Source organism: Lagenorhynchus albirostris, chromosome X (genome assembly GCF_949774975.1).
Source record: "Lagenorhynchus albirostris chromosome X, mLagAlb1.1, whole genome shotgun sequence".
NCBI classification, from domain to species: Eukaryota; Metazoa; Chordata; class Mammalia; order Artiodactyla; family Delphinidae; genus Lagenorhynchus; species Lagenorhynchus albirostris.
This window is the reverse complement of record NC_083116.1, coordinates 125,300,987-125,326,647: the sequence shown is the minus strand read 5'-3', so window position 1 is coordinate 125,326,647 and position 25,661 is coordinate 125,300,987. Positions and strand designations below refer to the sequence as shown.

Genomic DNA, 25,661 nt, shown 5'->3' with positions numbered 1-25,661 from the left:
AGGTATACAGCAGAGTGGTACAGTTATACATATATTCGTTCTTTTTCAGATTCTTTTTGCATACACTTATTACAGAATATTGAGTAGAGTTCCTTGTGCTCTACAGTAGGTCCTTGTTGTTTATCCATTTTATATATAGTGGTTTGCATCTGTTCACCCCAAACTCCCAATCCACCCCTCCCTCTGCCACCCCCTTGGCAACCACAGTTCTCTCTGTGTCTGTGATCTTGTTTCTGTTTCGTGGATAAGTTCATTTGTGTCATATTTTAGATTCCAGGTACAAGTGATATCGTTTGGTATTTTGGACAAAGTATTTTTTAATACCCTGTCATGGGAGATAACTGCCTCCCCCCCTTTTTTGAACACAGTGATAAAAGTCCCAAATAGTCCCATATCAGTCCTAGCAGACGAATATATATTTTGTATTAATTTGTCCCCCGTAGGGCGGAATAAAGCACAGGAGATGGAACGAAGGCAGGCTGTGGCCAGCTTCAAAAATGCCCTTGCGCAGCAGTGTAAAGCAGCTATACTCCAGTAAGGAAAAAAAACCCAAAATGGCCTTGGTGCTGCAGCTCTGCCACGCTGAGTGTTAGAGCGCCCCAACCCAGGAAGACATAATGGCTCCTTCCCTCCTCCAGGCACAGTCTTGGGGTGTGTCGGGCTCTCGTGGCCCGTGCCTGCCTCTGCACACTTCTGTCCATCGTAAACCGGCACATGGTTACCTGTTTTCCCTTGACGAGTGAGTAATACAATCTTCAGCCTGGGGAAGAAGGAGAAGTGGGCTCCTAAGCAAACTCTGACGTCCTGATAAAAGGTTGCACACCTCCCTCCCCGCGAAGCACAGCGCAGAGGCTCTCGACGCGCCCTACCTCGGCAGACGATGAGGCGCTGCTGTGTCAGAAGAGTTAAAGTCATTTTAATACGAGTCTTTTTTTTTTTTTTTTAACTTAAGAATGAGTCCAGTTTTTCCCCAAAGCTGTGAATGCACTTGGGAGACATAAATGTAACATTCAGGAATGAGGATTTCGCCTATGAAAGCTGGCCGCTGAAAAGTCGGCAAAAGGTTTCTGGTTTTTTTCGGGGCAGACGCATCAGGATTGGAGTAGCTTAAATCTTTTCTTTCTTTTTATTGAAGTATAGTTGAGTTACAATGTTGTATTAATTTCTGCTGTACACCACACTGATTCCGTTATACATATTTACGTTCCTTTTCATATTTTTTTCCCATTATGGTTTATCGTAGGATATTGACTGTAGTGCCCTGTGCTCTACAGTAGGACCTTGTTGTGTATCCATTCTACGTATACTAGTTTGCATCTGCTCATTCCAAACTCCCAGTCCATCCCTCCCCCAGCCCTCCTCCCCCTTGGCAACCACAAGTCTGTTCTCTATGCCTGTGAGTCTGTTTCTGTTTCGTAGATAAGTTCATCTGTGTCATATTTTAGATTTCCACACATAAGTGATATCCTATGATGTTTGTCTGACTTACTTCACTCAACGTGATCATCTCTAGGTCCATCCATGTAGCTGCAGATGGAACTATTTTGTTCTTTTCTATGGCTGAGTAGTATTCCATTGTATACATGTACCACATCTTTATCCGTTCATCCGTTGATACACGTTTAGGTTTCCATGTCCTGGCTATTGTGAACAGTGCTGCTCTGAATATAGGGGGCGCATGGAGTAGCTTAAATCTTAAGTGCTTTCTTTTTTTTTTCCTATTTTTAGATGACAGAGGGAGGTTACAAGCTAGAAACATAATATTTTGGCAGTTTTGGTTTGATTCTAAACTTCAGTTCACTGGGGAGAAATAATATTACTGCGGAGATGAGGAATGTGTTTAGTGAAACACCTGTGTGCATGTAGTAGTCCCATTGATTTAAACTCTGTAGATTTTATAAGTCTCCAACCCTCACTCCCCTCGTCCATGATATATTTTTTAAATGCATTATACTCCTCTGTCAGCCAGGAGTACAGGTGTTAGATGAGGAGAAATGTAGTGACTTGGAGCTGGTAGATTTCTAGAGCGTACGCAATATGTCTTAAATAAAAACATGAGTACAGCAAGACGTTATAGGTTTTCGTAGCCTGTGTCTCAGACGTGATAATAAATGATGCCCCTCAGCGGTTTTTTGGTTTTTTTTCTTTTTTGGCCACCATGCGCGACCTGCGGAATCTTAGTTCCTCGACCAGGGATTGAACCTGCGCCCTTGGCCGTGAAAGTGCAGAGTCCTAACCCCTGGACCGTCAGGGAAGTCCTTCAGTAGGTTTTTTTTTGTTTTTTGCGGTATGCGGGCCTCTCACTGCTGTGGCCTCTCCCGTTGTGGAGCACAGGCTCTGGACGCGCAGGCTCAGCGGCCATGGCTCACGGGCCCAGCCGCTCCGCGGCATGTGGGATCTTCCCGGACCGGGGCACGAACCCGTGTCCCCTGCATCGGCAGGCGGACTCCCAACCACTGCGCCACCAGGGAAGCCCCGTCAGTAGTTTTTTAATTAGAAAAGCTAACGAAGTTTTAGTGTTTCAAACTGTTTTATTTGGTGTTGATTTTTTTTAACATTATAAACATTAAAAGGAAAAAACGATTTGCATTTATAAAGAATTAGGACTCATTCTAAAGTATGGATGTCTTCTGGATGAACCCGTCTGGTTCTCTAAGGACCTCACCCTAGGCCCTTCCAGGGAGCCCCGGGAGAGGGTGGGGTGGGGTGTGTGTGTGCTGCCGCCTCACCGCCCAGCCCCATGCTGGGCACACCTAGGGCCCTGGGACCCTTCGGGTCTCTGCCCTGCATCCACAGTCGGTGTCTTTGTTCACGGCCAGAAGCAGAGGGAAAGGGTGGTTCCAGATGTTTCTGCCCTTTGATGGCAGAGACAAAGGCTTTCCTCACAGGCCTCCAGCCGACATCCGCTCCCGTCTCCTGTCAGGACCGTCACGGCTACCCTCCCTGTGAGGGGGACGCACGGGGCCCCTCCCGTGTCTGCGGGGACCCTGGCTCCACAGTGCTGCCGGCCACCGGGGATGGTCGCATCCTAGTGACAACGGTGGAGGGCGGCGCCTGCGCAAGATGGGGTCAGGGATCCTGGAGGATCCGGACGGGCGCGAAGCCCTGATAGACCGGCCGGCCGTGGGGAGGCGGGAAGAGGACCTGGCGGTGGGCGTAGCGGAGACCACCTTGGTGGTGCGTGCAGGATCCTAACTGGATTCTAACCGCAGAGAGGAGGCGTGTACACAGTAGGACGGGAACGCCCCAAATCACAGGCTGCCCCTTGGGGGTTATGCGCATGTGACTTACCCGTGCAACTTTTCTTTTGGTGTGGGGGGTGTGTGTTCTCGCCAAGTTTTAAAAGCAGAAGAGTGCCAGCGATTTGAGGACAGAGGAATAGTACCCGTAAAAATCCAGATCTCCAGCTTCTTTAAAACAAACAAAAAAAACCCAGAAACTTGGAAGACCCGCCCACACTGGCTGTTAATTTCCCTGGGGCTCCCAGCCGCCAGGACCGGATCTAGCTGCTGCGCCTTCAGAGGGGAGCGCCGTGCCACCGCCCCAGGGCCCCCTTCGAGGGCTGTCTTTTGCACCCCGGTCCCCTTCCCTACTCTCTGGGTGCGAGTGTGTGCAGCCCCGAGATTCCTGTGCTTAGTTAGGTTCCCCAGGCTTGGCCTTTGACAACTATCTTTGTCCATTTGAGCTGCTGTAATTTAAAAAAAAAAAAATTCCTATAAACAAGAAACATTGAGTTTTCATAGTCTGGAGGCTGGAAGTCCAGGATCCATCCAGGTGCCGGCAGATTCAGTGTCTGGCGAGGACCTGCTCCCTGGTTCATAGGTGGCATTTTCTTGTATCTTTAGCCGGTAGAAGGGGTGAGGCGGCTGTCGGGGGTGGGGGGGCTCTCGTATAACAGCACTGATCTCATTCCTGAAGGTTCCACCTTCATAACCCAGTCACCTCCGCGAGACCCCACCTCCTTATACCGTCACATTGGGGGTTGGGTTTCAACATGTGAATTTGGCGGGGGGCGAGGGGTGGGCACAAGCATTCTGTCTCTGACAGCATCCCTGAGGAGAGTTTTTCAAAGAGACAGCCCTCGTGATGGGTGAGATCTTCTCTCTTTCACCCGATAGAGAGACGAAGCCTTCCGGGGAGCTCTGACTCATCTAAAGGGAAGGTGAGGTGGCCTTGGGCGGGTCCCCTTGGAGCAGCCCCTCTCCTGAGTTGCCCAGCGGCAGCCTTATCTAAAAGAACAGGCGCCGTTTCTTTGAAACAGCAGAAGGCTGGGAACGTCCATTACAAATAAACAGCCATGTGTCTGACAAGCAGGGACACTTTGTTCTCGTGTCCAGCAGTTCCGCTTCCTGTTTCTTGATTGCCTATCAGCTCCTGCAGATCGCTTTTCTTCTTTGAAAACTGCAGAATTAAGTCACTCCAGTCATCCCTGTTGAACCGGTGCTTAAATGTTCCCACTACTCATGTGCAAACGATGTATGAGAAGAGGTTAGAGTCGGGGCAGGTCTCTGTTCCCCGACGGCTGCGGAGCCCGCTTGCTTCTGCCCGGTCCGTGCCTGATGCTCGTACAACGCACTGCAAAGGGCAGGTGTGCCTCGTATTCCTCCTGTGGTGTAAGGTGAAGGCTGGCTCTAGACGGGAACTTCACTCTCCAGGCTGACTCTCTTCCCTCTCTGTTCACCCTTCCCACAGATGTTGCGTGACAGATGCTGGTATCGGAGGGGAAGAGATAAAGATACTCTCGGGGTTTTATCCTCCTGGAGGTGCTAGTCTTGCTGTGGGGCTGGCAGCAGGAGCAGGGAACCGAAAACAGGGGGTTTGGGGGACTTCCCGGTGGTCCAGTGGTTAGAACTTTGAGCTTCCATTGCAGGGGGCATGGGTTCCATCCCTGGTCAGGGAACTAAGATCCCGTGCGCCACGTGGCGCGGCCAGAAAGAAAGGAAGGAAGAAAAAGGAAGGAAGGAGGGAAGGAAAGGAAGAAAGGAATATATAGGGCTTCCCTGGTGGCGCAGTGGTTGAGAGTCTGCCTGCCGATGCAGGGGACACGGGTTCGTGCCCCGGTCCGGGAAGATCCCACATGCCGCGGAGCGGCTGGGCTGAGAGCCATGACCGCTGAGCCTGCACGTCCGGAGCCTGTGCTCCACAACGGGAGAGGCCGCAACAGTGAGAGGCCCATGTACCACAATAAAAATAAGGAATATATAAAAACCCAAAACCAGGGGGTTTGGAGCCCTGAGTGGTGATGCGCCCAGGGTATTCAGGAGGCCAGGAGGTGGCCACTGGGTCCCATGGTGGAAGCAGTGTTGGGGGGTCCTGGTGTGGGACCCAAAAGGATGAGTGGGGTGAGCCAGGCGGAGTGAGTGTGTGCGTGTCAGGGGTAGCGGGGTGTGAATAGAGGGGACCCAGCCAACAAAGCCTGCAGGCAAGGAGGACCATTTGTTCGGGGAGAAAGGACAGAGGCTTCTTAGTTGCAGCCCCGTGCTGTTTGGGCCGGGCTCAGGGCGTCCAGAACAAGGCCTGTTCCGCCTGGTAATGGTGGGATCTGGCTGAACACAGTGGCTCCACCTGGCCTGACTCGCTGGCCTCTCGCGTTGCTGGTGGAAGAGGCTTTGCAGCAGGTTCAAAGGGGTGTTAGAGCTGTCCGGTTTCCTGTGTTCCCCAAGAGTTATGATGACTGTTGCAGGTACTTCGTCCTTTCTCTAGAACAGTAGTTCTCAACTGGGGGTGATGGCACCCTGAGTAGTATCCGGAGACGCTTGGGTTGTTCTGACTTGGGGTTGGGGACGCTGCTGACACCTAGTGGGTGGGGACCGAGAATGCCGCTCCTCAGTGTCTGACGGCCGCCACCCAGAGCACAGGACCATCCAGCCCTGGTATTGGAGGGGAAGCCCTGGTATTGGATGTCTGTAGCGCCGCGGCGGGGAAAGGCGGTGTGGTACCCCATTGTACCCCGTCGTTGGGCTATGCCGTGTTTTGTCTGCTGGACATTTGGGTGGTTTCTGTGTTTTAGCTGGTGTGGTTGATGCCAGTATGATCATTCTTGTACGGGCCTCTTGGTGAACATACCTACACAGGGTTGACTTGAAGGTTATTCTCTCTGTTTCTGCAAGTGGTTGTATGGATCTGTGCATCCGCCCCGTACACAAGAGTTGCAGGGGTTAGAAGCAGGCCACGTGTCCACCGACAGGCGAAAGGATAAGGAAAATGTGGCATACACATACGATGGAATATTAGCGTTAGAGAAGTGTGATCACGTGGACGAACCTCAAGCGCCGTAACCAGACACAGAAGGACAATCCTGTATGATTCCACTTACACAGGGTATCCTCAGGAGTCAAGTTCATGGAAACAGAAAGCAGAACGGTTGTTGCCAGGGGCCGGGGAGATGCTGGATGGATATGGAGTTGTGCAAGATGAAGTTCTAGGGATCGGTTACACACAATGTAATTATAGGGAACACTGCTGAGCTGTACATTTAAAAACGGTTGATGGTAAATTTTCTGTGGGGTTTTTAAACCACGCTTTTAAAAAACAAGAATTACAGGTGCTCCTTGCCAAGCTGCTTTCCTTCGGGTTCCTGGTGTCTTCGTGGTTGCACCGCACTCCTTTGCAGCTCGTGGGACGCACCCTGCCTCTTCTCCGAGGTACGCTCGCTCGCTCGGGGCAGCAGAGGCACAGTGGCTGTTACAGGGTGACAGGAGTTTGAGCTTATGTAAATGTGGGAGAGGGTCCGTAAGGGAGACCTGGGGGATCCCGGACGGAAGGAGTGCCTCTGAGAAGCCATGCCCAGCGGCCTGGGGGGCTGGCCCGGAGGGCGCCTGCATGCAGCCACCTGTGCGTGGGCCCGGGCCAGGCATCTCCTCGTAGGAAGACGGGATGCAGGGCAATGGGGTGTAAGAGAAGCTGGAGGCCGCCGGGCTCTTCCGCGTCGCTTCCACCTTCTATCCTTGGACAGATTCTCCTTTGGACCCAATCTAACCAACCGCACAGGGATAGAGATTCTAGAAAACGTAGTTCCTGTGTTAACCACGAGGACCCAGAGCTGTGCCTGTTATAAACACCTGACCTGTACCTGCAGCGTACATTTCAAAGGGCCGTCTGGGGAGATGGGGCATGTGTCCTTTTTTCCCCTTTGCTTCCTTGCAAAGCCACAGTATATAAACCATGACATCTTTTGAAGAGGTATTTGTGTCTTAGCCTGAGAACTTAAGTACCACTTAAATCATGTTTTTTGTTTTTTGTTTTTTTTAATGCGAGAAATGCGGTCTGGGTTTCCATGAACATAATCCACTTAGGGGAAACTTTTGTAAAACACTCCATGTGTAAATGGCAACTTGCTGTATTTTAGAAGTTTTCTGTAAGGCTATAGTCGCTAATCAAGGGAAAAAGAAACTTTAAATTAGCTTGAGAATAACCAGTAAGAACATCTAGGATAACTGAGCTTCGGGATTTCTTTTCCCCCAAACAATGTTGCTTGAAAGGACTTAGAAACCACTCTACCTAAATAGCTTGGAGTATTGTAAGTGAAGCAGTCTCCCTTTACCACTTCAACGTCTGGTTTCCCCGTGTTCATGATCAGGAATGGGGATCATGTGTCCCTGAACTGGAGAGTCCAGGGACCTAGCCTGTGCTGCAGTCCTGATTGGAACACCAGCAAATGACAAGTAAAATGATTTGTAAACATACTTGTATAATACTTCTGGATTTACAAAATATTTTCATAATTGTCTCACTTTTATTCCCCTGTTGGTCCCGGGTTGTAAGACAGCCAACTCTTGTTTTGGGCGACAGAATTGAGGCGAAGAAAAATCCAGTGACTCCCTTCCAGTTGTGTAGTGAAGGGGTCGGGGTGAGTCTCCAGCCCTCGATCCGTCACCCCTCATCTCTGTGAAACCTTGCCTGATACCCCTCCCTGAACCCTGTGGCTTGACTCTTCCCTCCTCTGTGCCGCCGGGGCCCACGAGTGCCTCCCTTGCTGTGCCTGTCACGTGGAATTTATATCCGTCAGGGTCCAGTTGGGAGGCAGAAAGCACATAGTAATTGGAACAGGGCCCGCATAATAGGAAACAGGATTCCGCAAACCGGCCACATAGCAAAACACCCCTTATGTCTTGTCTGTCTGTCCGGCAAGGTTGAGCAGTTACCATAGGGACCGGAAGGCCCCGCAAAGCCTAAAATATTTACCATATGGCTCTTGAAGGAGAAGTTTGCCAGCCCCTGGTGTAAAGGATGACTAACTATTAGCAGATTATTACTTATTGTCAACTTACTGAGTCACGATGAGCTAGGAACTCCTCCGGGGTAGAGAGAGCTTTAAAAGAGTGCAGGAGTAGCAGGTGCAAGGACCGACCACTGCCTCTAGGGCTGAGGCACGTTACCTATAAGGGAGGAGGAAGGAGGTGTGCGACTGCCCCCCCCTTACTGCCCTCCCTTTCCCCCAGTCTGAGATTCAGATCTGCATGGCATGGGTGTGACAGCAAAGTCACTGAGCCCCTCGGGCTAGCTGACAGACAGGAAGCTGCCCGTGCAGAACCTGGCAGGTGGCCAGGGAGCCGGCTGGCATGCCAGTGGAACCCCTGGGAAGCCGTCCAAGGGCATGCTTCTAAAACTGGCCGGGAAGCTGCCCGCTGGAGTGCTCGTGGAACTTGGCTGTGGAGCCGCGGTGGATTCAGCCACTGCCTTGTCCACAGGAGGAGGCGGAGAGGACAGCAGCCCCTCCAGCGCCCTCTCCTGAGGACCCTTGCAGAGCTGCCAGCCCACGGAGGAGAGCTATCCTCAGGTCCTGCCCCAGTATCACCGCTCGCTCGGGCAGCGACGGGTGGTTTGCACTTAAGAGGCTAGCTGGCGTGGTGTTGAAATGGGTCGTTCGCACACCTTGCTCCTTCTGGATTGTAACGTACCAGGCACGGGTGTTCGGAAAATGCTCCCTGAATGGTGCTTTCCGGAAACTGTCCCTTGCACGGGTTGGCCCGTGTTCTCTAGAGTGCTGTGCTGTGCTGAGGCTCTGGACTCCGCAGGGTCCCGAGGCCCCTAGACCTTTGCCCCACCTGGAGAAGAGGCACATACCTTGGGCTTTATCCTCCCCGGGGGAGGCCGTGGCCCCTTGGCTCCGAACGAACGCTCCTCCCGGGGTTCTCTTCTGCAGCCAGCCTGGGGTCTGAGCTGCCGCTGCTGATCCCCCGTTGCAAATTCCCTCCCCTCTCTGTTTCTTAAGACCTCTCCCTGAGCGGCCAGCTTCTTGTCTGTGTGTGTTTGGACTTGGGGTTGCGCAGTGCAGCCTCCACTGCCTCTGGGTCTTCACACGTCTCATTGACCTGCTCAGCCCCTCAGCCTGGCTCTGTCGCCTTGTTGGGGCCACACCTGCCTTTGTCTTGGGGTGGCATGTGATCCAGCGTTCGCTTTAGCCATGAGTGGCAGGCGTGTGTTAGAATCTTCAGAGCAGACCCTCGTGTTCTTGCGTGTGGGACTGAATACTGACGTGCTCACCTGAATCCGAATGTATGAGGTGGGTGTCGGTTTCTTAGGATTTTTTGCATGTGGGGGTAGTTATCATTTTTCTTGTTTTTTGGTACTTTTTTTGTCAACCATGAGGAAAGCAGTTTTCTTCCCTAATTGATACTTTATTGGTTGTTTTGAGGATTGGTACACACACGGTTCAATTTGTATATCCTTCCTAATGTATGTAGGAACTGAGGAACTAAGAGACCACGTAGTTCTGATTCTTTTCTAAACAGGTGTTCCACTGACTTTCTGGCTTAAAATGTGGAAACAACTTTTCCTTAAGAGGATATCAAGTATGAATCCCTTCAAATGTTGATAGGCTGTGACATCACAGGTCCCACTTCACCGTTTCATATCATAAGCACCACGTGCTCAAATTTCCATGTTTTTCTTGGCACATTCATGGCGCGTTATTAGGGAAACTGGAGTGTCGTGACCGGGGACAGGAAGGGCCAAGATCAAGAAGTGGTTTTCTTTAGGAAGTAATTATACTAAAAAAACATAGGAGTACAGGTAATTTTATTTTTATTTTTTTAACTTATTTTTTTGTTTTGTTTGTTCGTTTTTGCGGTACGCGGGCCTCTCACCGCTGTGGCCTCTCCCATCGCGGAGCACAGGCTCCGGACGCGCAGGCTCGGTGGCCATGGCTCACGGGCCCAGCCGCTCCGCGGCACGTGGGATCTTCCCGGACCGGGGCACGAACCCGTGTCCCCTGCATCGGCAGGCGGACTCTCAACCACTGCGCCACCAGGGAAGCCCTAACTTCTTATTTTATATCGGAGTATAGTTGATTAACAATGTTGCATTCGTTTCAGATGTACAACAGAATGATTCAGTTATACGGTATACATGTATCTATTCTTTTCTAAATTCTTTTCTCAGTTAGGTTGTTACAGGATATTGAGCTGAGTTCCCTGTGCTACACAGTAGGTCCTTGTCGGTTATCCATTTTAAATATAGCAGCGTGTATCTGTCAGTCCCAAACTCCCTAACTATCTCTCCCCCCACCCCCCTTGGTAACCATAAGATCGTTCTCTAAGTCTATGAGTCTGTTTCTGCCTTTTGTAGCATTTTTTAAATTTTCCACATATAAGCGATATCATACGATATTTCTCTTTGTCTGTCTGACTTGTGTCACTCAGTATGACAATCTGTAGGTCCATCCGTGTTGCTGCAAATGGCATTATTTCATTCTTTTTAATGGCTGAGTAATATTCCATTGTGTGTGTGTGTGTGTGTGTGTGTGTGTGTGTGTGTGTGTGTGTGTACACACACACACCCCACATCTTTATCCTTTCCTCTGTTGATGGACGTTTAGGTTGCTTCCGTGTCTTGGCTATTGTAAACAGTGCTGCAGTGAACACTGCAGTGCACATATCCTTTTGGACCATGTTTTTCTCTGGGTATCCTGTTCAAGACCTATTACGTGCGTGACTGCGTCTCCAAATTGCCATTGAGTATGTTTTGTGTTGTCAGGTTAAGAAAAACTACCCCCCATGGAATGTTAAGCTGAATTCATTATCCCACCCTTCCCTGGTTGGACCAAAAAATAACCAACGAACAATGTCACCTCTTCAGAAAGCGTTTATACTCCAGAAATGGGGTGAGGTGGGATTTCCTTCTTAAGCATGTTTCCAGAGCTACGGCGAAGCTTAAATTCCCCAAATAGTCGATAAAAACACTCCTCGGGATGTACAAGAAGGGAGACAGGGACCAGTGACTGATGGTATGTTCACGTCTTAACACTTGAGAGGTTTTTGGTTTTCGATGGGCTTCTCGGTTACCAGAGATGCACTCTCCGATTAGTTCACAATTTGATACTTTTCCTGGATGAGTCAGCTCTCTTTTCTGAAACAAGGGAGCTCAAGGAGAACGAGTTAAAATAGTTAAATGAAGCAGACCAAGGAGGTGACGTCAGTGATTGTCCTGGCTCACAAAAGGCAGTGCTTTCTCATGGCTTGTTCTCCAGACAGCAAAGCTTTCTTTGAGATAGTCATAACTGATTAATCACGGGTGTGATTCATGGCCTTTGAAATATGATACTGGACTTAACACATTCTTCCTCCTTTGGTTTTGATCTCTGGGTGTCGCGATTTTCCACATCAGTCCCGCTCAACGTCTGAGCTCCCCCCGGCCGACCCCTTTCCTGTGGCCCTTGACGTCCAGCATCGCTTCTGTCCTTAGACCTTCCTTCCCAGTGTCTGGAGCACTTGCTTACATTAGTGTTCTCTGCCCTGTGTTGGTTTGAGCCCTTGTTTCTGTCCAGTACAAAGACAGAACCCGCCGCCTTCTGTTCTCGGGCAGAAGAAATTCTTTTCACGTCAGCCTCCAGGATGAAGCTACCAGACGCATTTGCTGGAATAAGAAGGTCGCTCCCCTGCTTCCGTGCTGGCCTTCGGGGGCCCCCACTGCCTCCAGGATATCATGCCAGATTCCGACCCAAGGTCAAGTTCCTCATCTTCCTCTTTCTGCCCTTATCTTCAAACGCTCCCCAGCCAGAGCTCTGCGCTGGGCCAGGCTGACATTCCTCAGACCGGCCCGGCTTCCTGCCTCTGCCCCATCTTCACATGCAGACCCCCCTGTGGAATGTCCGCCCCCATCCATGCCACCCCTTTCAAGTTGCCCTTCGTGGGCCTCTCTCTTCGTGAAGTCTTTCATCTCCAGCCCCGAGGCCAAGCGAGCCCGGCCCCTCGCGCCCCTGCTGCCCTGATGTGGTTCCTTCCCACGGGAGTCCCGGCTCCCAGGAGAATCAACGTTCTCCGGCCTCCGTGGATGTCATCCTTGATCAGCTGTAACTAACATCCGTTGGATGAAATACAAAAACTTTGTTCCAACGAGACTTCCATTGACTGTTTTTTTCCCCCGCTGCTGTTTCCAGAAAAAGTGTTTCCATAAGAACAGCAAGGAAATCTGCACATTTGGGGACACTTGAGTCTTAATTGAGGCCCTACACAGGAGTTTTCCAATGCCGGTGAACAACACTCAGACCAGAATATTTGACCTGGCATGTGAACGTGGGACGTTGATTCTGCCCGTGACACACGGACAGGCATCATGGGCGTGGAGTCATTTGTTCTCGCGTGCCTGTCTTTTTGTAAAGGGACTTTTCTTCTGAGCTACAGCGAGCGGCACTGAGAACTTCGCCTGGTGGCTCTGGGACAGGACTGCCCTGTTTGTGGCTCCCGAGTGCTGTAGATGTCAGGCAGTTCCCTCTGCTAGTGGCAGTGCCAAGCGCTCTCTTGACTATAAGGCAGGGGACGGTGACAGAACGATCCTGAGTGTCTGTAATGTGTGATACACTGTACAGTGCTGGCAGGCAGAGTGAGTAAGTATCCTGTGAGACTAGAGCCAACTTCAGGTTTGCTCTCTACCAAGTTCAAGCCTAATTAATTCTTCCTAATGGGAGAAGTTTGATGGGGTCAAGAGTACAGACTGGAGGTTTTCAAAACGTCTTCTTTTACAACTGTTTTCTCCATGAGCACAATAAACGTCAAACAGACAGTTTGTCTTGGTGAGGAAGCCAGGCGGGGAGAATTCCCCAGCTTCTGTGTCTCCCAAGCCCAGGGCCGTCTTTGCTGGGAATGTAGGTAGAGTGTGGTCGGGACGGCGCAGGTGGACACTTCGGAGTGCGGTCTTCACTGGTGCAGGAGGAGCTTGGGAAGTCTTTGCGGATGAGGGGAAGCAACACGATGTCATCAGACTTCGATGCCAGCGCTTGGAGACAGTCTCGCAGAACTTGTGCATCCAGGGGTTTGTGGGAACGAGACTGAAAAACCCACCAGGTCATGGCTGAGTCACACGGGTTGCCTCCAGGACGTCCTGCCTTGGAAAGCTGTCCTAAGGCCCTTGCAGGTTCCTTGGTCATAGTTGTCTTGCCTGAAGAGTTTTCTTGTGAAGCTGAAATTCAGAGAGGCATCATCGGAAGGAGAGGGACGCACGTACACGCGTTACCCTCGCTTCTCGCCAGCTCTGCGCGTGTTTGCTCGTTTGGGCTTTTGTGACTCTCACCCCCTCTTTGTTCACTTCCTGCACCTTCACCCACCCATCTTCTTCCAGGTTTCTCCGTGTTGGGGCCCCAGGGTTCTGTCCTCAGCCCTTGGTGGGTCTGTTTTCTGTGTAGGAGGCCTCCATCCCCGTCCTTTCAGTTTTTAAATTCCTTCCGCTGCTGGTCACCCCGTGAGCAGGCCACCTCTCCCCGGGTACCCTCCCCTCCCCTCAGGCAGCCGCCCACCGACCCTCCGCCTGGACGGCCCTTTGGCCTCCCACCCAGGGCGTGCCAAAACGGAAACTCCCCACCACGTAACCTTCACCTTGGCCACGTGTGGCTGAGTGTGTAATCTTGGTGGGGTGGAAACTTACTTACGATCTGTTATCATGTTGGGATAAAAGTTGTCTAGACTTTGAAACCGGTTGTTAACCGAATGGTTCGCTTCATAGTTTAGTTAGGAGTGCTCATTTTGTTTATGCCGTGGACTTGCAATGAATAATTGCTTTATTAACCTAGGAAAAGTTCAGCTGTCCTTGGGATCGGGCGGAGACGTTAGGAAAGTACCACGTGGTTTCAGAGCTGCGCCTGTAAGTTGCCTCGTTTCCAGCTCTGTAACTACCGGAGGAGAAACGTTCACGGCTTTAGTGCTTTGTGAGGTTCGGAACGGACCTTTAGGTTAGTCCTGGCAAACAGAGCAGCGAACTTCCTAACCCGTACACCTCTGTGCGTAGAAGCATTCATCTTTTTCACTAGTTTTCCTAGCAGTTCGTAAAAATAATGGCTTTTCGGTGTGAAACGGGGGTTGGCAACTTTTTTTTAACAACAAGCGAAGTAGTAAATATTTTTGGCTTTGTGGGTCAGACTCTGTTGTTCTCTCCTGTAGCGGTGTATAAACAAATAGCTCTGGTTGTATTCCAGTAAAATTTTATTTACAAAAAAAAAAAAAAGCAGCTGGCTGGATTTGACGCATGGGCCACGGTTTGCCAAGCGCTAGTACAGAAGCAGGTTGGTTAATCGATGGATTATTTGATGCTGAGTTGGATTACTACTGTATAGGGAAGACGAGGGTGAGGATTTAAAGATTAAGATTCCTCAGGATAAAAATTATAAAACGCTTTTAAGGAGTCAGTCAACACACATTCATACACGCGTGTTTAACACTGAGTAGGGAGTATTTTACGTACCCAGCGTGGTGTAGTCATCTAGGACTGTAATGAAAGGAATCAGATGCTAAGCGTCAGCAAGGATGTGGAGAAACTGGGGCCCTCGGATGCAGAACGTAAGACGGTGCAGCTGCTTCAGAAGGCAGTCTGGCAGGTCCTCACAAGGTTCGCCGTAGCTACCGTGCGACCCTGCCGTTCCACTCCTAGGCGTACACCCAAGGGAAGTGAAGACGCACGCGCAAGCACGAGCTTGTACACCAGTGCTCACAGCAGCATTAGTAGCCAAAAAGGAAAAGCAGCTTCAATACCCGTCACCGATGAACAGATAAATAAGATGTGGTCGGTCCATACAGTGGAGCTTCCTTCAGCCATGAAAACGAATGAAGCTGTGATGCAGGCTACGATATGGTGCACCTTGAAAACCTGAGTGAAGGAAGCCAGACACAGAAGGCCGCCTATTGTAGGATTTTGTTTATACGAAATATCCAGGATAGGCAAACCCTAGACGCAGAGAGCAGACGCATGGTTGCCAGGGGCTGGAAGCATCGGGAAGTGACCGCTGACAGGCATGGACGAGGCTTCTTCTGGGGTTAGGAAACCGTTCTAAGATGGGTGGTGGTGGTGACTGGACAACTCTGTGAATATACTAAGAAGCCACTCATTTATCTTTATATGGGTAAGTTGTGTGCTGTCTGAATTATATCTAAATACAGCTGTTACGGAAATAACTAGGTGCAGGATTAATCTATGAGAAATAACTAGTAAATAATAATTTAAAAAAAAATCTATCATGATTTTTTGGAGGAAGGAGATCCAGAAAGTGAATCGGTATTTCTGGCTCTGCTGTTTCTGGTGTGTTTCTGAGAGCTCGTGCGCTTTCCCGCCCCTCCGTGAATGGTACACCTTGCGGAGGCAGACCGGGTGAGGGATGCGTCCCTGGTCTCCCGCTGGGAATCAGGGCCCAGGTGGATCCCTTCACCCCTGGGTTGTCCTGAAGCCAGTCTGAGAAAACCTGTGGGTGGCATGTGTCACGGGCATGTTGTCTTCCTGGCCAAGTCCTGGGGACTTGTTTGCTTGTTCAAGAGGCTCACAGGGTACACTTCTGTGTTGCAGATCGAAGAAGGAAGCAAAGCGGCGGCAGTGGACAAGTTGTTGGCCGGAGATGAGATCGTTGGCATCAACGACATCAGTCTGTCGGGGTTTAGACAGGAAGCGATTTGCCTGGTGAAGGGGTCGCATAAGACCCTGAAGCTGGTGGTGAAAAGGTAAGACCTGGGCCTCGTGCCTTGTTTACAAACAGAGATGAGCGGGACCGTGAAACCTGGAGTCTGTTGGCTGCGCCGTGTCACTGTGGCAATCGTGATTTGGACTTAAGTCGCGTGCGCGTGTGTGTGTACATGCATGTACACTTAGGAATCTATCTCTTGGCCAAGGATGAATCCAACATCAAAAATTTTAAACATTCTTTTTTTAAAATTAATTTTTATTGGAGTATAGTTGATTTACAGTGTTGTGTTAGTTTCTGCTATACAGCAAAATGAATCAGCTATACATATACAGATGTCCACTCTTTTTTAGATTCTATTCCCATGTAGGTCATTACAAAGTTGTTGTTGTTGTTTTTCCAATAGTTATTTATCTTGGCTGCGCTGGGTCTTCGTTGTGGCACTGAGGGTCTTCATTGCAGCACGTGGCCTCTTTAGTTGCGGCATGTGGACTTGTAGTTGTGGCGTGCATTCAGGATCTAGTTCCCCAGCCAGAGATCGAACACAGGCCCCCAGCATTGGGAGCGTGCAGTCTTGCCCACCGGACCACCAGGGAAGTCCCTACAAAGTATCGAGTAGAGTTCCCTGTGCTATACAGTAGGTTCTTAAAAAATTTCTTCTTTTATTACTGTTGACTGTTAATTTCGATGTAAGTGATTTTGAATACTTAAATCTTATTCTTGGCAACATGTCGGTGGTTTTCTGGCAGTGAGGAAACTGCTTATGCTCCAGATGATGAAATGTCATTGCCTGTGTTTTACACAAGGTGGCAGGCTACCAGGTTTTGGGGTTTTATGCTAAAATGGGATGCATATAGACTTACAGGTCAGCTGGCAGGTGTTTCCAGTGCTGTGCTGAGGTCTGAGGGGAGCAAGTGCATATTCCAAGAAAGGAGATTGTGGATAGGAGTTGGGATGATTTGAAGGGGTCAGAAAGTGAAGTTGGGCACGGGATGCTTCTACACACAGGCACTAGAACGGTACTACGGGGCAGCATGGAGGTGTTTTGGGACTTTTTTTTTTTTGGCCACGCTGCACAGCTTGTGGGAATCTTAGTTCCCCAACCAGGGACCAGGAATCGAACCTGTGCCCCCTGAAGTGGAAGTGCTGAGTCTTAACCCCTGGACCGCCAGGGAATGCTGGTGACTGGTTTCAGATAGAAATAATTCTCCACCTTGTGTTCTACAGTTGGCTAATTCATAGTAAAGTGTTGACGTGCCCCTTTTAGCAGAATTAGTGCAGTCTTTCCAAGGTTGGCTGTAAATTTTATTTTACTTTTTAAAAATTTATTTATTTATTTATTGTTTATTTTTGGTTGCATTGGGTCTTTGTTGCTGTGTGCGGGCTTTCTCTAGTTGCGGCGAGCAGGGGCTACTCTTCGTTGCAGTGCATGTGCTTCTCACTGTGGTGGCTTCTCTTGCTGCAGAGCACGGACCCTAGGCGCGCGGGCTTCAGTAGTTGTGGCACACAGGCTTCAGCAGTTGCGGCTCGCGGGCTCTAGAGCACAGGCTCAGTAGGTGTGGCGCACAGGCTTAGTTGCTCCGCGGCATGTGGGATCTTCCCGGACCAGGGCTCGAACCCGTGTCCCCCGCATTGGCAGGCGGATTCTTAACCACTGCGCCACCAGGGAAGCCTGGCTGTATATTTTAAAAAGTAAATTGACTCAAGGCCTTCAGTTTTTAGTACAGACTTGAAGACATATCCCTGTGGACTTTTTACGTATTTATTTTGGGGGGACCAAAATAGCATCCAAGGAGGAGGTTCAGAAACGAAGAAGGAAGAAATTTCATCCTTTGCCACATTAATGAAGCAGCCTCATTTCTCAGTGGAATAGGCTGTCCTCCTTGTAAATCAGAAAACTGAAGTTTCAGAATGGCCATTTTGGAGACTTCTGGGGGAGCAGGGGACAGGACGGGTACCATCATGGTGTGTAATTTCTTTGAGGTCACCTTATTAAGCCTCCTAAGGCAGGACGTGTGACGTCCTCACAGGATTCCGTCAGACTTGGTGGAGCGCTGGTGATGGTGAGGGACACTTGACCCACACAGGGGAGACAGCGGGTATAAACCACCACCTGAAGTGTCTCCTTTGCGGGGCTGCCCGAGCCCCCAGAACACACAGACGGCTCGTTGGCTTACTGTCCATCTCCCCGCACTGGGAAAACACTGGCTTCGTTGACGCGGTGAGCAGACCGTCTCGCCAGTTTGCGGCTCCTTGTTGCAGTGCCCGACGCGCAAGGGCAAATGAAGGGCTTGGACTTACTGAATCGCATTGGTTTGAACTGCCCCGGGACGGGCGTCATTGGAGGGCCTCGTGGGGATGCTGACACTGAGGTGCTCACTCAGTAAAACCTGTCAGTGTGACGTCGGCCAGCCCGGGGGAGGCAGCAGCGAATAAAACCGAGCCAGTGACACATCCTGGGGGACGGAATCGGGATGCATGAATACTTTCACCGGTTGCATCTCACAAGGTAAAAATGAAATGTTGGTCTATGTCAGATCTTATTCGAGGGTCCAAAAAAAGAAAAAGCAGGTGTGTAATAAAGTTGGTGTATAATAACAGCTATGAAGAAGGGAATTTGCACCCCAGTAGAAAGTTGGATGAAAGACGCTCATAGGCAGTTTCTAATATGAGAAATGCACATAGGAAACAAGTGTTTAAAAAGACTTTTAACTAGGGATCGACAAGTTTACTTACAAACCAGGTTTTGATTCTCCAGCTGGCCGAGATCTAATGGAATAGCAATGCCCATTGGTGCTGAGATGTGGAGAAACAAGTGCTTATTTGATGTAATGCTGATGAGACTTTCTGGTAAGTGGTTTGGCAACGTGTGTCAAAAGGCCTGTTTTGGACTCAGAATTTCATTTCTTGGATCCTAGATGTTCAGCAAAAGGAAATGACTGAAGTGAATTAGGGACCATCCATACTGCAGAGTGCTGCCATTATAAATGGTGTGAGCCAAATGAACTTATCTACGAAACAGAAACAGACTCCCAGACACAGAGCACAGACTGGGGGTTGCCAAAGGCGGGTGGGGGGGCGGAGGAGGGATGCATTGGGAGGTTGGGATTAGCAGATGCAAACTATTACATGTAGAATGGGTAAACAACAAGGTCCTACTGTAGAGCACAGGCAACTCTAGTCAGCATCCTGTGACAGACCGTAATGGAATAGAATATGAAAAAAATATATATGTGTGTGTATAACTGAGTCTCTGCTGTACAGCAGAAATGAACACGTTATAAATCTATACGTCAATAAAAGTTTTTAAAAAGAATACAAGTGCTACTACAAAATTAAAAAACGGTGTCAGTGGGCTTCCCTGGTGGCACAGTGGTTAAGAATCTGCCTGCCAATGCAAGGGACACGGGTTCGAGCCCTGGTCCGGGAAGAATCCCACATGCCGCGCGGAGCAACTCAGCCCATGCACCACAGCTACTGAGCCTGCATGCTAGAGCCCGCAAGCCACGATTACTGAAGCCTGCACGCCTAGAGCCCGTGCTTTGCAACGGGAGAGGCCACTGCAATGAGAAGCCCGCACACCGCAGAGGGGACTGAGAAAGCCCGTGTGCAGCGACGAAGACCCAACACAGCCAAAAATAAATAAATAAAATAAATTTATGGAAAAAAATGGTGTCAGTATTTCGTGACATGGAAAGATGCCTCTCAAAGTCCAGTTGAGTGGAACACATACAAGCAGTTATAGAACTGTATCGGCCCCATGAAAAAAAGTTTTAATTTTGGTAAAATACACATAACAAAACTTACCATTTTATCCATTAAGTGCACAGTCTAAGTGTATTACTTCTCTGATGATAAAAATGGCGAGCTTGAAAAAAAAATGGCGAGCTTGTTGCACTTTTTTTTTTTTTTTTTTTTTTTTTGCGGTACGCGGGCCTATCACTGTTGTGGCCTCTCCCGTTGCGGAGCACAGGCTCTGGACGCGCAGGCTCAGCGGCCATGGCTCACGGGCCCAGCCACTCCGCGGCATGTGGGATCTTCCCGGACTGGGGCACGAACCCGTGTCCCCTGCATCGGCAGGCGGACTCCCGACCACTGCGCCACCGGGGAAGCCCTCGTTGCACTTTTAAAGAGGAGAGGCCTTTGGGGTTCCGTGTGATGTGTTCACAGGACTCCGCAGGAGGTTTGGTCCCCAGGAAGCGGTCAGCTGTGCTCTGTTCTGGGCGGTGCCCCCAGGAGGCTCTGTTTATTGCTCTGTGATCAAGACAGGCAGGATCACCCTAAGGGGTGGGTGTTGGAATGCCGGCTACAGTTACTCCAAGAGTGACTTTTTATTCCGCATTTATGAGTACTCAGAGTAACCCGTGGGCGTGGGACAACATTCACTTTGGAACGGGAACTGGGTGGGATCCATCAGCCTTTCTCCCAAGCCCTCTCATCTTCCCATTTTGCCGCTCCGGAGAGTGGCCGTGTCAGTACTAATCTCTTAGGTTTCCTTTTAGAAACAGGTACCTCCTTATGTGTTACACGTGAAAATGGGGGTTGGTCCAGGGTGAGTGCTCTGAGTCGAGATTTCTCCTGACCCTGTGCGGCTCCACGGTCTGGATCCTCTGCTGTGTGTCTAGCAGGTCCTCTGTGTGTGGACATTTATGGTGCTTCCGGTGTACAGCAGACAGTGCTGCGGTGTGATGCTTTTGAACCCGAGACCCCATACATGTGCGTGTAGGCCGTCCTGATCCGTTCCTAGCGTGGGAGGTTTTGAGGCAGAAAGTACCGTGCATCGTGAAGTCTGTTTTTGTTGGCTTTGTGGATGTGATAGGTGACCGATGCTTTTACCGTTTAAATGGGCATGTCTGTCATTATGACCGAGGTTGGGCATCATTCCATGTGTCCAGAAGCTTTTTTTTTTTTTTGAATTCGAGAAACATAGTTAAGGATCTAAAAACCGGATGATGTGAGTTCTGTTCGGAGTACACACCATGAGAACTGGGGGTAGAAGGAGAGAGAAGGCCTGGGGGCCCGGCCCGTTGGCCGTGGAGCTGACTGCGTATCCAACAGACTTGTGGGGAGACCGGTCAAACTTTGGCTGTGAAGGGTTGATGGGGGCCCTGGTGTAGAATCCCACTTTGTAATCCGCATACCCGGTTTCCCTTTAAGTGAGGGGTGTGCAGGATGACTATCTAGTTTAGATAGCGCTTAATATTCTAACTAACACATACAACCCAATATAAAACCAAACCAAGCAGTTTGTCCAAATGTTTTTTTCTTTTCAAACACACTTTTAAAAACAAACTTAGGTGCTTTTAAATTTTTTAAAGGTAATTTTGGATTAAATTTTAATACTGTGTGTGGGTATTACTTTTGCCTATTAGAAAAGTCTGAAACGGTGGTTTTGCCTAGAAATGTGAATAAAATTCTACCAAATGGTTAATTAGTCAATACTAGGATCCGTTGATGTCGTCTGGCACATGGTGAATTACGGTTGTAAGTACTGAAGATGCACATAATAAGGAGTTTTAAAACTCCATATGGGGCTTCCCTGGTGGCGCAGTGGTTGAGAGTCCGCCTGCCGATGCAGGGGACGCGGGTGCGTGCCCCGGTCCGGGACGATCCCACGTGCCGCGGAGCGGCTGGGCCCGTGAGCCATGGGCGCTGAGCCTGCGCGTCCGGAGCCTGCGCGTCCGGAGCCTGTGCTCCGCGACGGGAGAGGCCACGGCGGTGAGAGGCCCGCGTACTGCAAAAAAAAAAAAAAGAAAAAAAGAAAAAAACTCCATACTAACTTACCATTTACCTTATTACAAAGGCACCAGTGAGTGCTTTTAACATGATTTCTCTTAAATCGGTGACGTTTTCTTCTCTCTCCAAATCTCACCATTCTCGTGTTTCTTTATCCCTAGGCAACCACTAATCTGACTTGTATCTCAGAGATTAGTTAGCATTTTCTAACTAGTGTTATATGTAGAGCTCCAAAAGGGATCATGTACTCTTTTAATATATATATATATAAATTTATTTACTTTTGGCTGCTTTGGGTCTTCGTTGCTGCGCGTGGGTTTTCTCTAGTTGCGGCGAGCTGGGGCTACTCTTCGTTGCGGTGCATGGGCTTCTCATTGCGGTGGCTTCTCTTGTTGTGGAGCACAGGCTCTAGGCACGCGGGCTTCAGTAGTTGTGGCGCGTGGGCTCAGTAGCTGTGGCTCGCGGGCTCTAGAGTGCAGGCTCAGTAGTTGTGGCGCACAGGCTTAGTTGCTCCGCGGCATGCGGGATCTTCCCGGACCAGGGCTCGAACCCGTGTCCCCTGCATTGGCAGGCGGATTCTTAACCACTGCGCCACCAGGGAAGCCCTGGATCACGTACTCTTAAAAAAAAGAAGTGTTTAGTGTATGAAGGCACTCTGTAGTTAATTCATAGACTGAGCCACCAACACGTCAATATCAAATGTTGCCCTACCTGCGGATCACCAAATGATAAATGAGCTGCCTGAACCCTCAACTCCCTGCCCAGCCCAGGCACCTTAAGAAAGCGTGGCTTTTCTGATGAAGATTGAAAACAGCTTAGGGTCCTGAGGGTGAGAGTGGCCAGTGCAGGCTTGGTTTTTCTCGGAGGTTCTGGGAAGAGGCGTGTACGCGCCTCGGTGTAAAACACATACCCGTGGTTTTATGAACGAAGTGGGCATCGTGGATCACATCCTGACGCCCTCCCGCTGGTGACAGCTGCTGGGTGTGCGTGTCTTGCTTCAGACTGTGCGGCGAGCAGGGCACCCGGCGGCCAGGCGAGGGTGGTGGCGGGCTGACTTCACGAGGCGGTGGCGTCCGGTTTCACGGGGCATGGGCACCGTGTATCTTGTCATCGTTTAGAAGCTGGGACTGGGCGAGCGCGATGCCTTGGGAGACAAGGACCCAGATCACTGTCTCTCCCCAGCCACGTTTCTTTCCCAGACAGCTGAGAGCCAGCGCTTCCCTCCCAGAGCTGTGTCGGCTGGAAACAAAGCAGGGTAACAGGAAGCCCCACCGGGTGCACACATGTTCTCCTTTGAGATGTCCGGGTGGCATCCTGGCGTCTGCCCGGGAGTCAGCGGAACCAGGGCACCAGCAGGGGCAGCCTGGCCGTGCCTCCCGGGCACCCTGTCCTTCCCTCTTTGTTCGGCCAAGGAAGTGCTGCTCGCGGGAAAGTGTGGGAGGATGTGGTAACCTCTTCTTCTGTGTCTGTTTCTCTGTGTACTTGTCGCCTGCACTTTCTTCCCCCCGTGTCGGCCCCTCCCTGGAGATCCTGATGGGCAGGTGTGGGATGAATCTCGGCGCTGGTGTTTCCCTGAGGGCCACGGGCTAGTTTGCTGGGTGGCCGCAGTGCTTATACCACTGGCTTAAGCACATGTGCTTGGAAAAGGTTAAGACCCGAAACTAGGTCACTCGAGGCCTTTTCCTGATTAACGCAGGCGTCGGTAAGCCCCTTGCTGTGGGAGACGTGCTGAAGTAGGGGACGCTTCTCGCCCGGTGCTGGGTTAAGGCTGTTGCCGTCCGATGCCGTAAAATGCTCACTGAAAGCTCTGTGTGCACAGCACCGGGATACCATCCACTGTCCTCCGTTCACAGGGAAGTTGGTACCATACGTTCAGCTCCTAAAACGTACCTGGAATTTCAAACACCGTAGGGAACACGTCTCTTAACTGTCAGGCCGTGAATTCTATTGTATAGCTTGTAATGACTCTTTCGGTCTTCCTTCCAAATGTATGTGGTAATCTTAGTCTCGTCTACAGTGAACTTCGCCTGCCACTTCGTCGTTCGTGGCCCTCTTGAGCCGTCCGCTGCTGCGAGCAGGTTTTATGCCAGGGCCACGTTACGCATAGGGTCGACGTATGTTTCCTGCCTCTTTGCCGGAGGCCTTAAACCCTTCCGTGACTCTGCTTACGTCCGCCAAGCTTGCCTTCGGGAGGAGATTAACACCCAAGGATGGAGGTTCGCTGCAGGAGGCCGTAAGGGACGGCCACGTGGGGTGGCGTGGCGACACATCTGAAGAAAGGAGGTGTCTGGTCTAGTGACGGCACCCACGCCTGCTAGGAGCAAGTTTCTTGCCCCGTGCGTGGGTTTCTGGACGTCACTGAGTTGCAGTGAGTTCTACACCAAGCCAGTGTCGTGCCGGGCTCCCCTCTGCTGCTGGCTCCTTGGAGCTGTCCTAGGGCAGGTGGCTCTGTGCGTGGCCCCAACGTTGATGAGTGCAGGTGTTCCTGAAGCAGCAAGAGGAGAGGGATGGATAGGACGTCAGCAGGTTGTATCCCTCCTGCTTTTCCCTCCTCCCCCTTCCTCTCCTTTCTCCCCCTCTCCCCCACCCCCAAGAGCTCTTCCTGGGGCAGAAACTGTGTGTTCCCACAGAGGGTGTCTGTCTTACTGGGGATGCTGGTGGGTGTTGCCTTTGGAGGGTGGTCTGAGATGGATCGTTCAAATTTCAGGGGGAAAGTGTCTGTTTTGAGCATTTGCGGGATTTATTCCTTTGTTCCTGTGCTTATTTTCTTCTTAAAACAGAGTAGACCCAGAGGTTTATCCTGGACAGACGCCGACTCGCTTGGGCTGTTTGCCATTCTTGTTTTTATGAAATAAAATCGGGGGGGAAAAAGCCACACAGAGCAGGACTGTGTTATTTGGGGAAAGGTTGCTTCTACTCAGATGCAGATTAAGCGTGTGGCTTAACCAGCTTAATCAGCTGAATCTCCAGGTGAGATGTTTCAGATTCTAAGCCACGTAGAGAGCGGTAAACAGTTAGGATTTTGTTTTTCGTTAGAAGGCATGCGAGTGATGTTGATATAATTTAGTTTGGAAGCGCTGGTGGTTTCTAATATATTAAGGCAGGCAGAGAACGTTTCACGTACTTTTGTTTCTGTACCCTGACGTATGAGACTCTGTTGCTCTGTTGCTCATCCTTAGGGCTGCTCGTACTTAGTTATGTTAATGGTTGCACATTTGAGTGTCCGGGGTGTCTTTACCGAAAAATCCATTCTGTTTAAGTGTAGCCAAGAAGCTGCATCGGTGCCTTTCTGAAAACTGGGGACATGCACCGTGACCTCGGGTGGTTTGGACAAAGCGTTTTTAGTACGGGTAGTGCTGGGTGAGACAGTCCCCTTCACCCCCCTTTGCAAAAGTTAATGGAAAAATAGCCAGGCCATTTGGGTCTGCTCCAGTTCTGCCTGCGTTCATTGTGTGACATTTCTACGCGGTCTTTCCTGCTTATGCACCCGGGGAACGCCGGAGGCCGAGACAGGCGTGCACTTGCCCTTGCTGGGAGACAGATAAGGGGTGCCCCGGCCTCGTGGGGCGGAACCCTGATGCTTTTATCCCGTGTGAATGCTGCTACACGGCCCTGGCATTGGTTTAAAATGCAGCTTTGATGTCTTGTATCAGTTTCAGCTATTTAGGTCATTTGGGAATTTTCCTCTTTACCTCTTTCGCCTCGTGTATAAAGGCAGGAGCTCCTGGACTCTTATCCCGGTTTATCAAGTGTGATGTCACCACCCACAGCATCGTGTTGTCAGATCAGTGCCCGGGAAAACAACTCCGCCATTCACAGAGTGGTCTGATCTCTGTTTTTTTTATTGTTTTTTTTTGTTTTGTTTTGTTTTTTTGCGGTACGTGGGCCTCTCACTGTTGTGGCCTCTCCCGTTGCGGAGCACAGGCTCCAGACGCATAGGCTCAGTGGCCATGGCTCACGGGCCCAGCCGCTCCGCGGCATGTGGGATCTTCCCGGACCAGGGCACGAACCCGTGTCCCCTGCATCGGCAGGCGGACTCTCAACCACT

The 25,661-nt window shown here is 50.4% G+C and overlaps 1 protein-coding gene across 9 annotated transcripts in view; it reads left to right on the top strand.

Annotated features, from left to right (window-relative positions):
- Nucleotides 1-25,661, top strand: part of SHROOM2 (shroom family member 2) — a 142,279-nt gene that overhangs the window by 51,695 nt on the left and 64,923 nt on the right. For 6 of the 9 annotated variants that reach the window (XM_060137739.1, XM_060137732.1, XM_060137731.1 and 3 more), the window contains exons 2-3: nucleotides 15,766-15,917; nucleotides 16,284-16,514. In XM_060137739.1, coding sequence (XP_059993722.1) covers nucleotides 15,766-15,917; nucleotides 16,284-16,514 — 383 coding nt within the window. The remainder of the gene's footprint in view (nucleotides 1-15,765; nucleotides 15,918-16,283; nucleotides 16,515-25,661) is intronic. The other 3 variants (XM_060137736.1, XM_060137734.1, XM_060137733.1) reach the window with 1 other exon arrangement.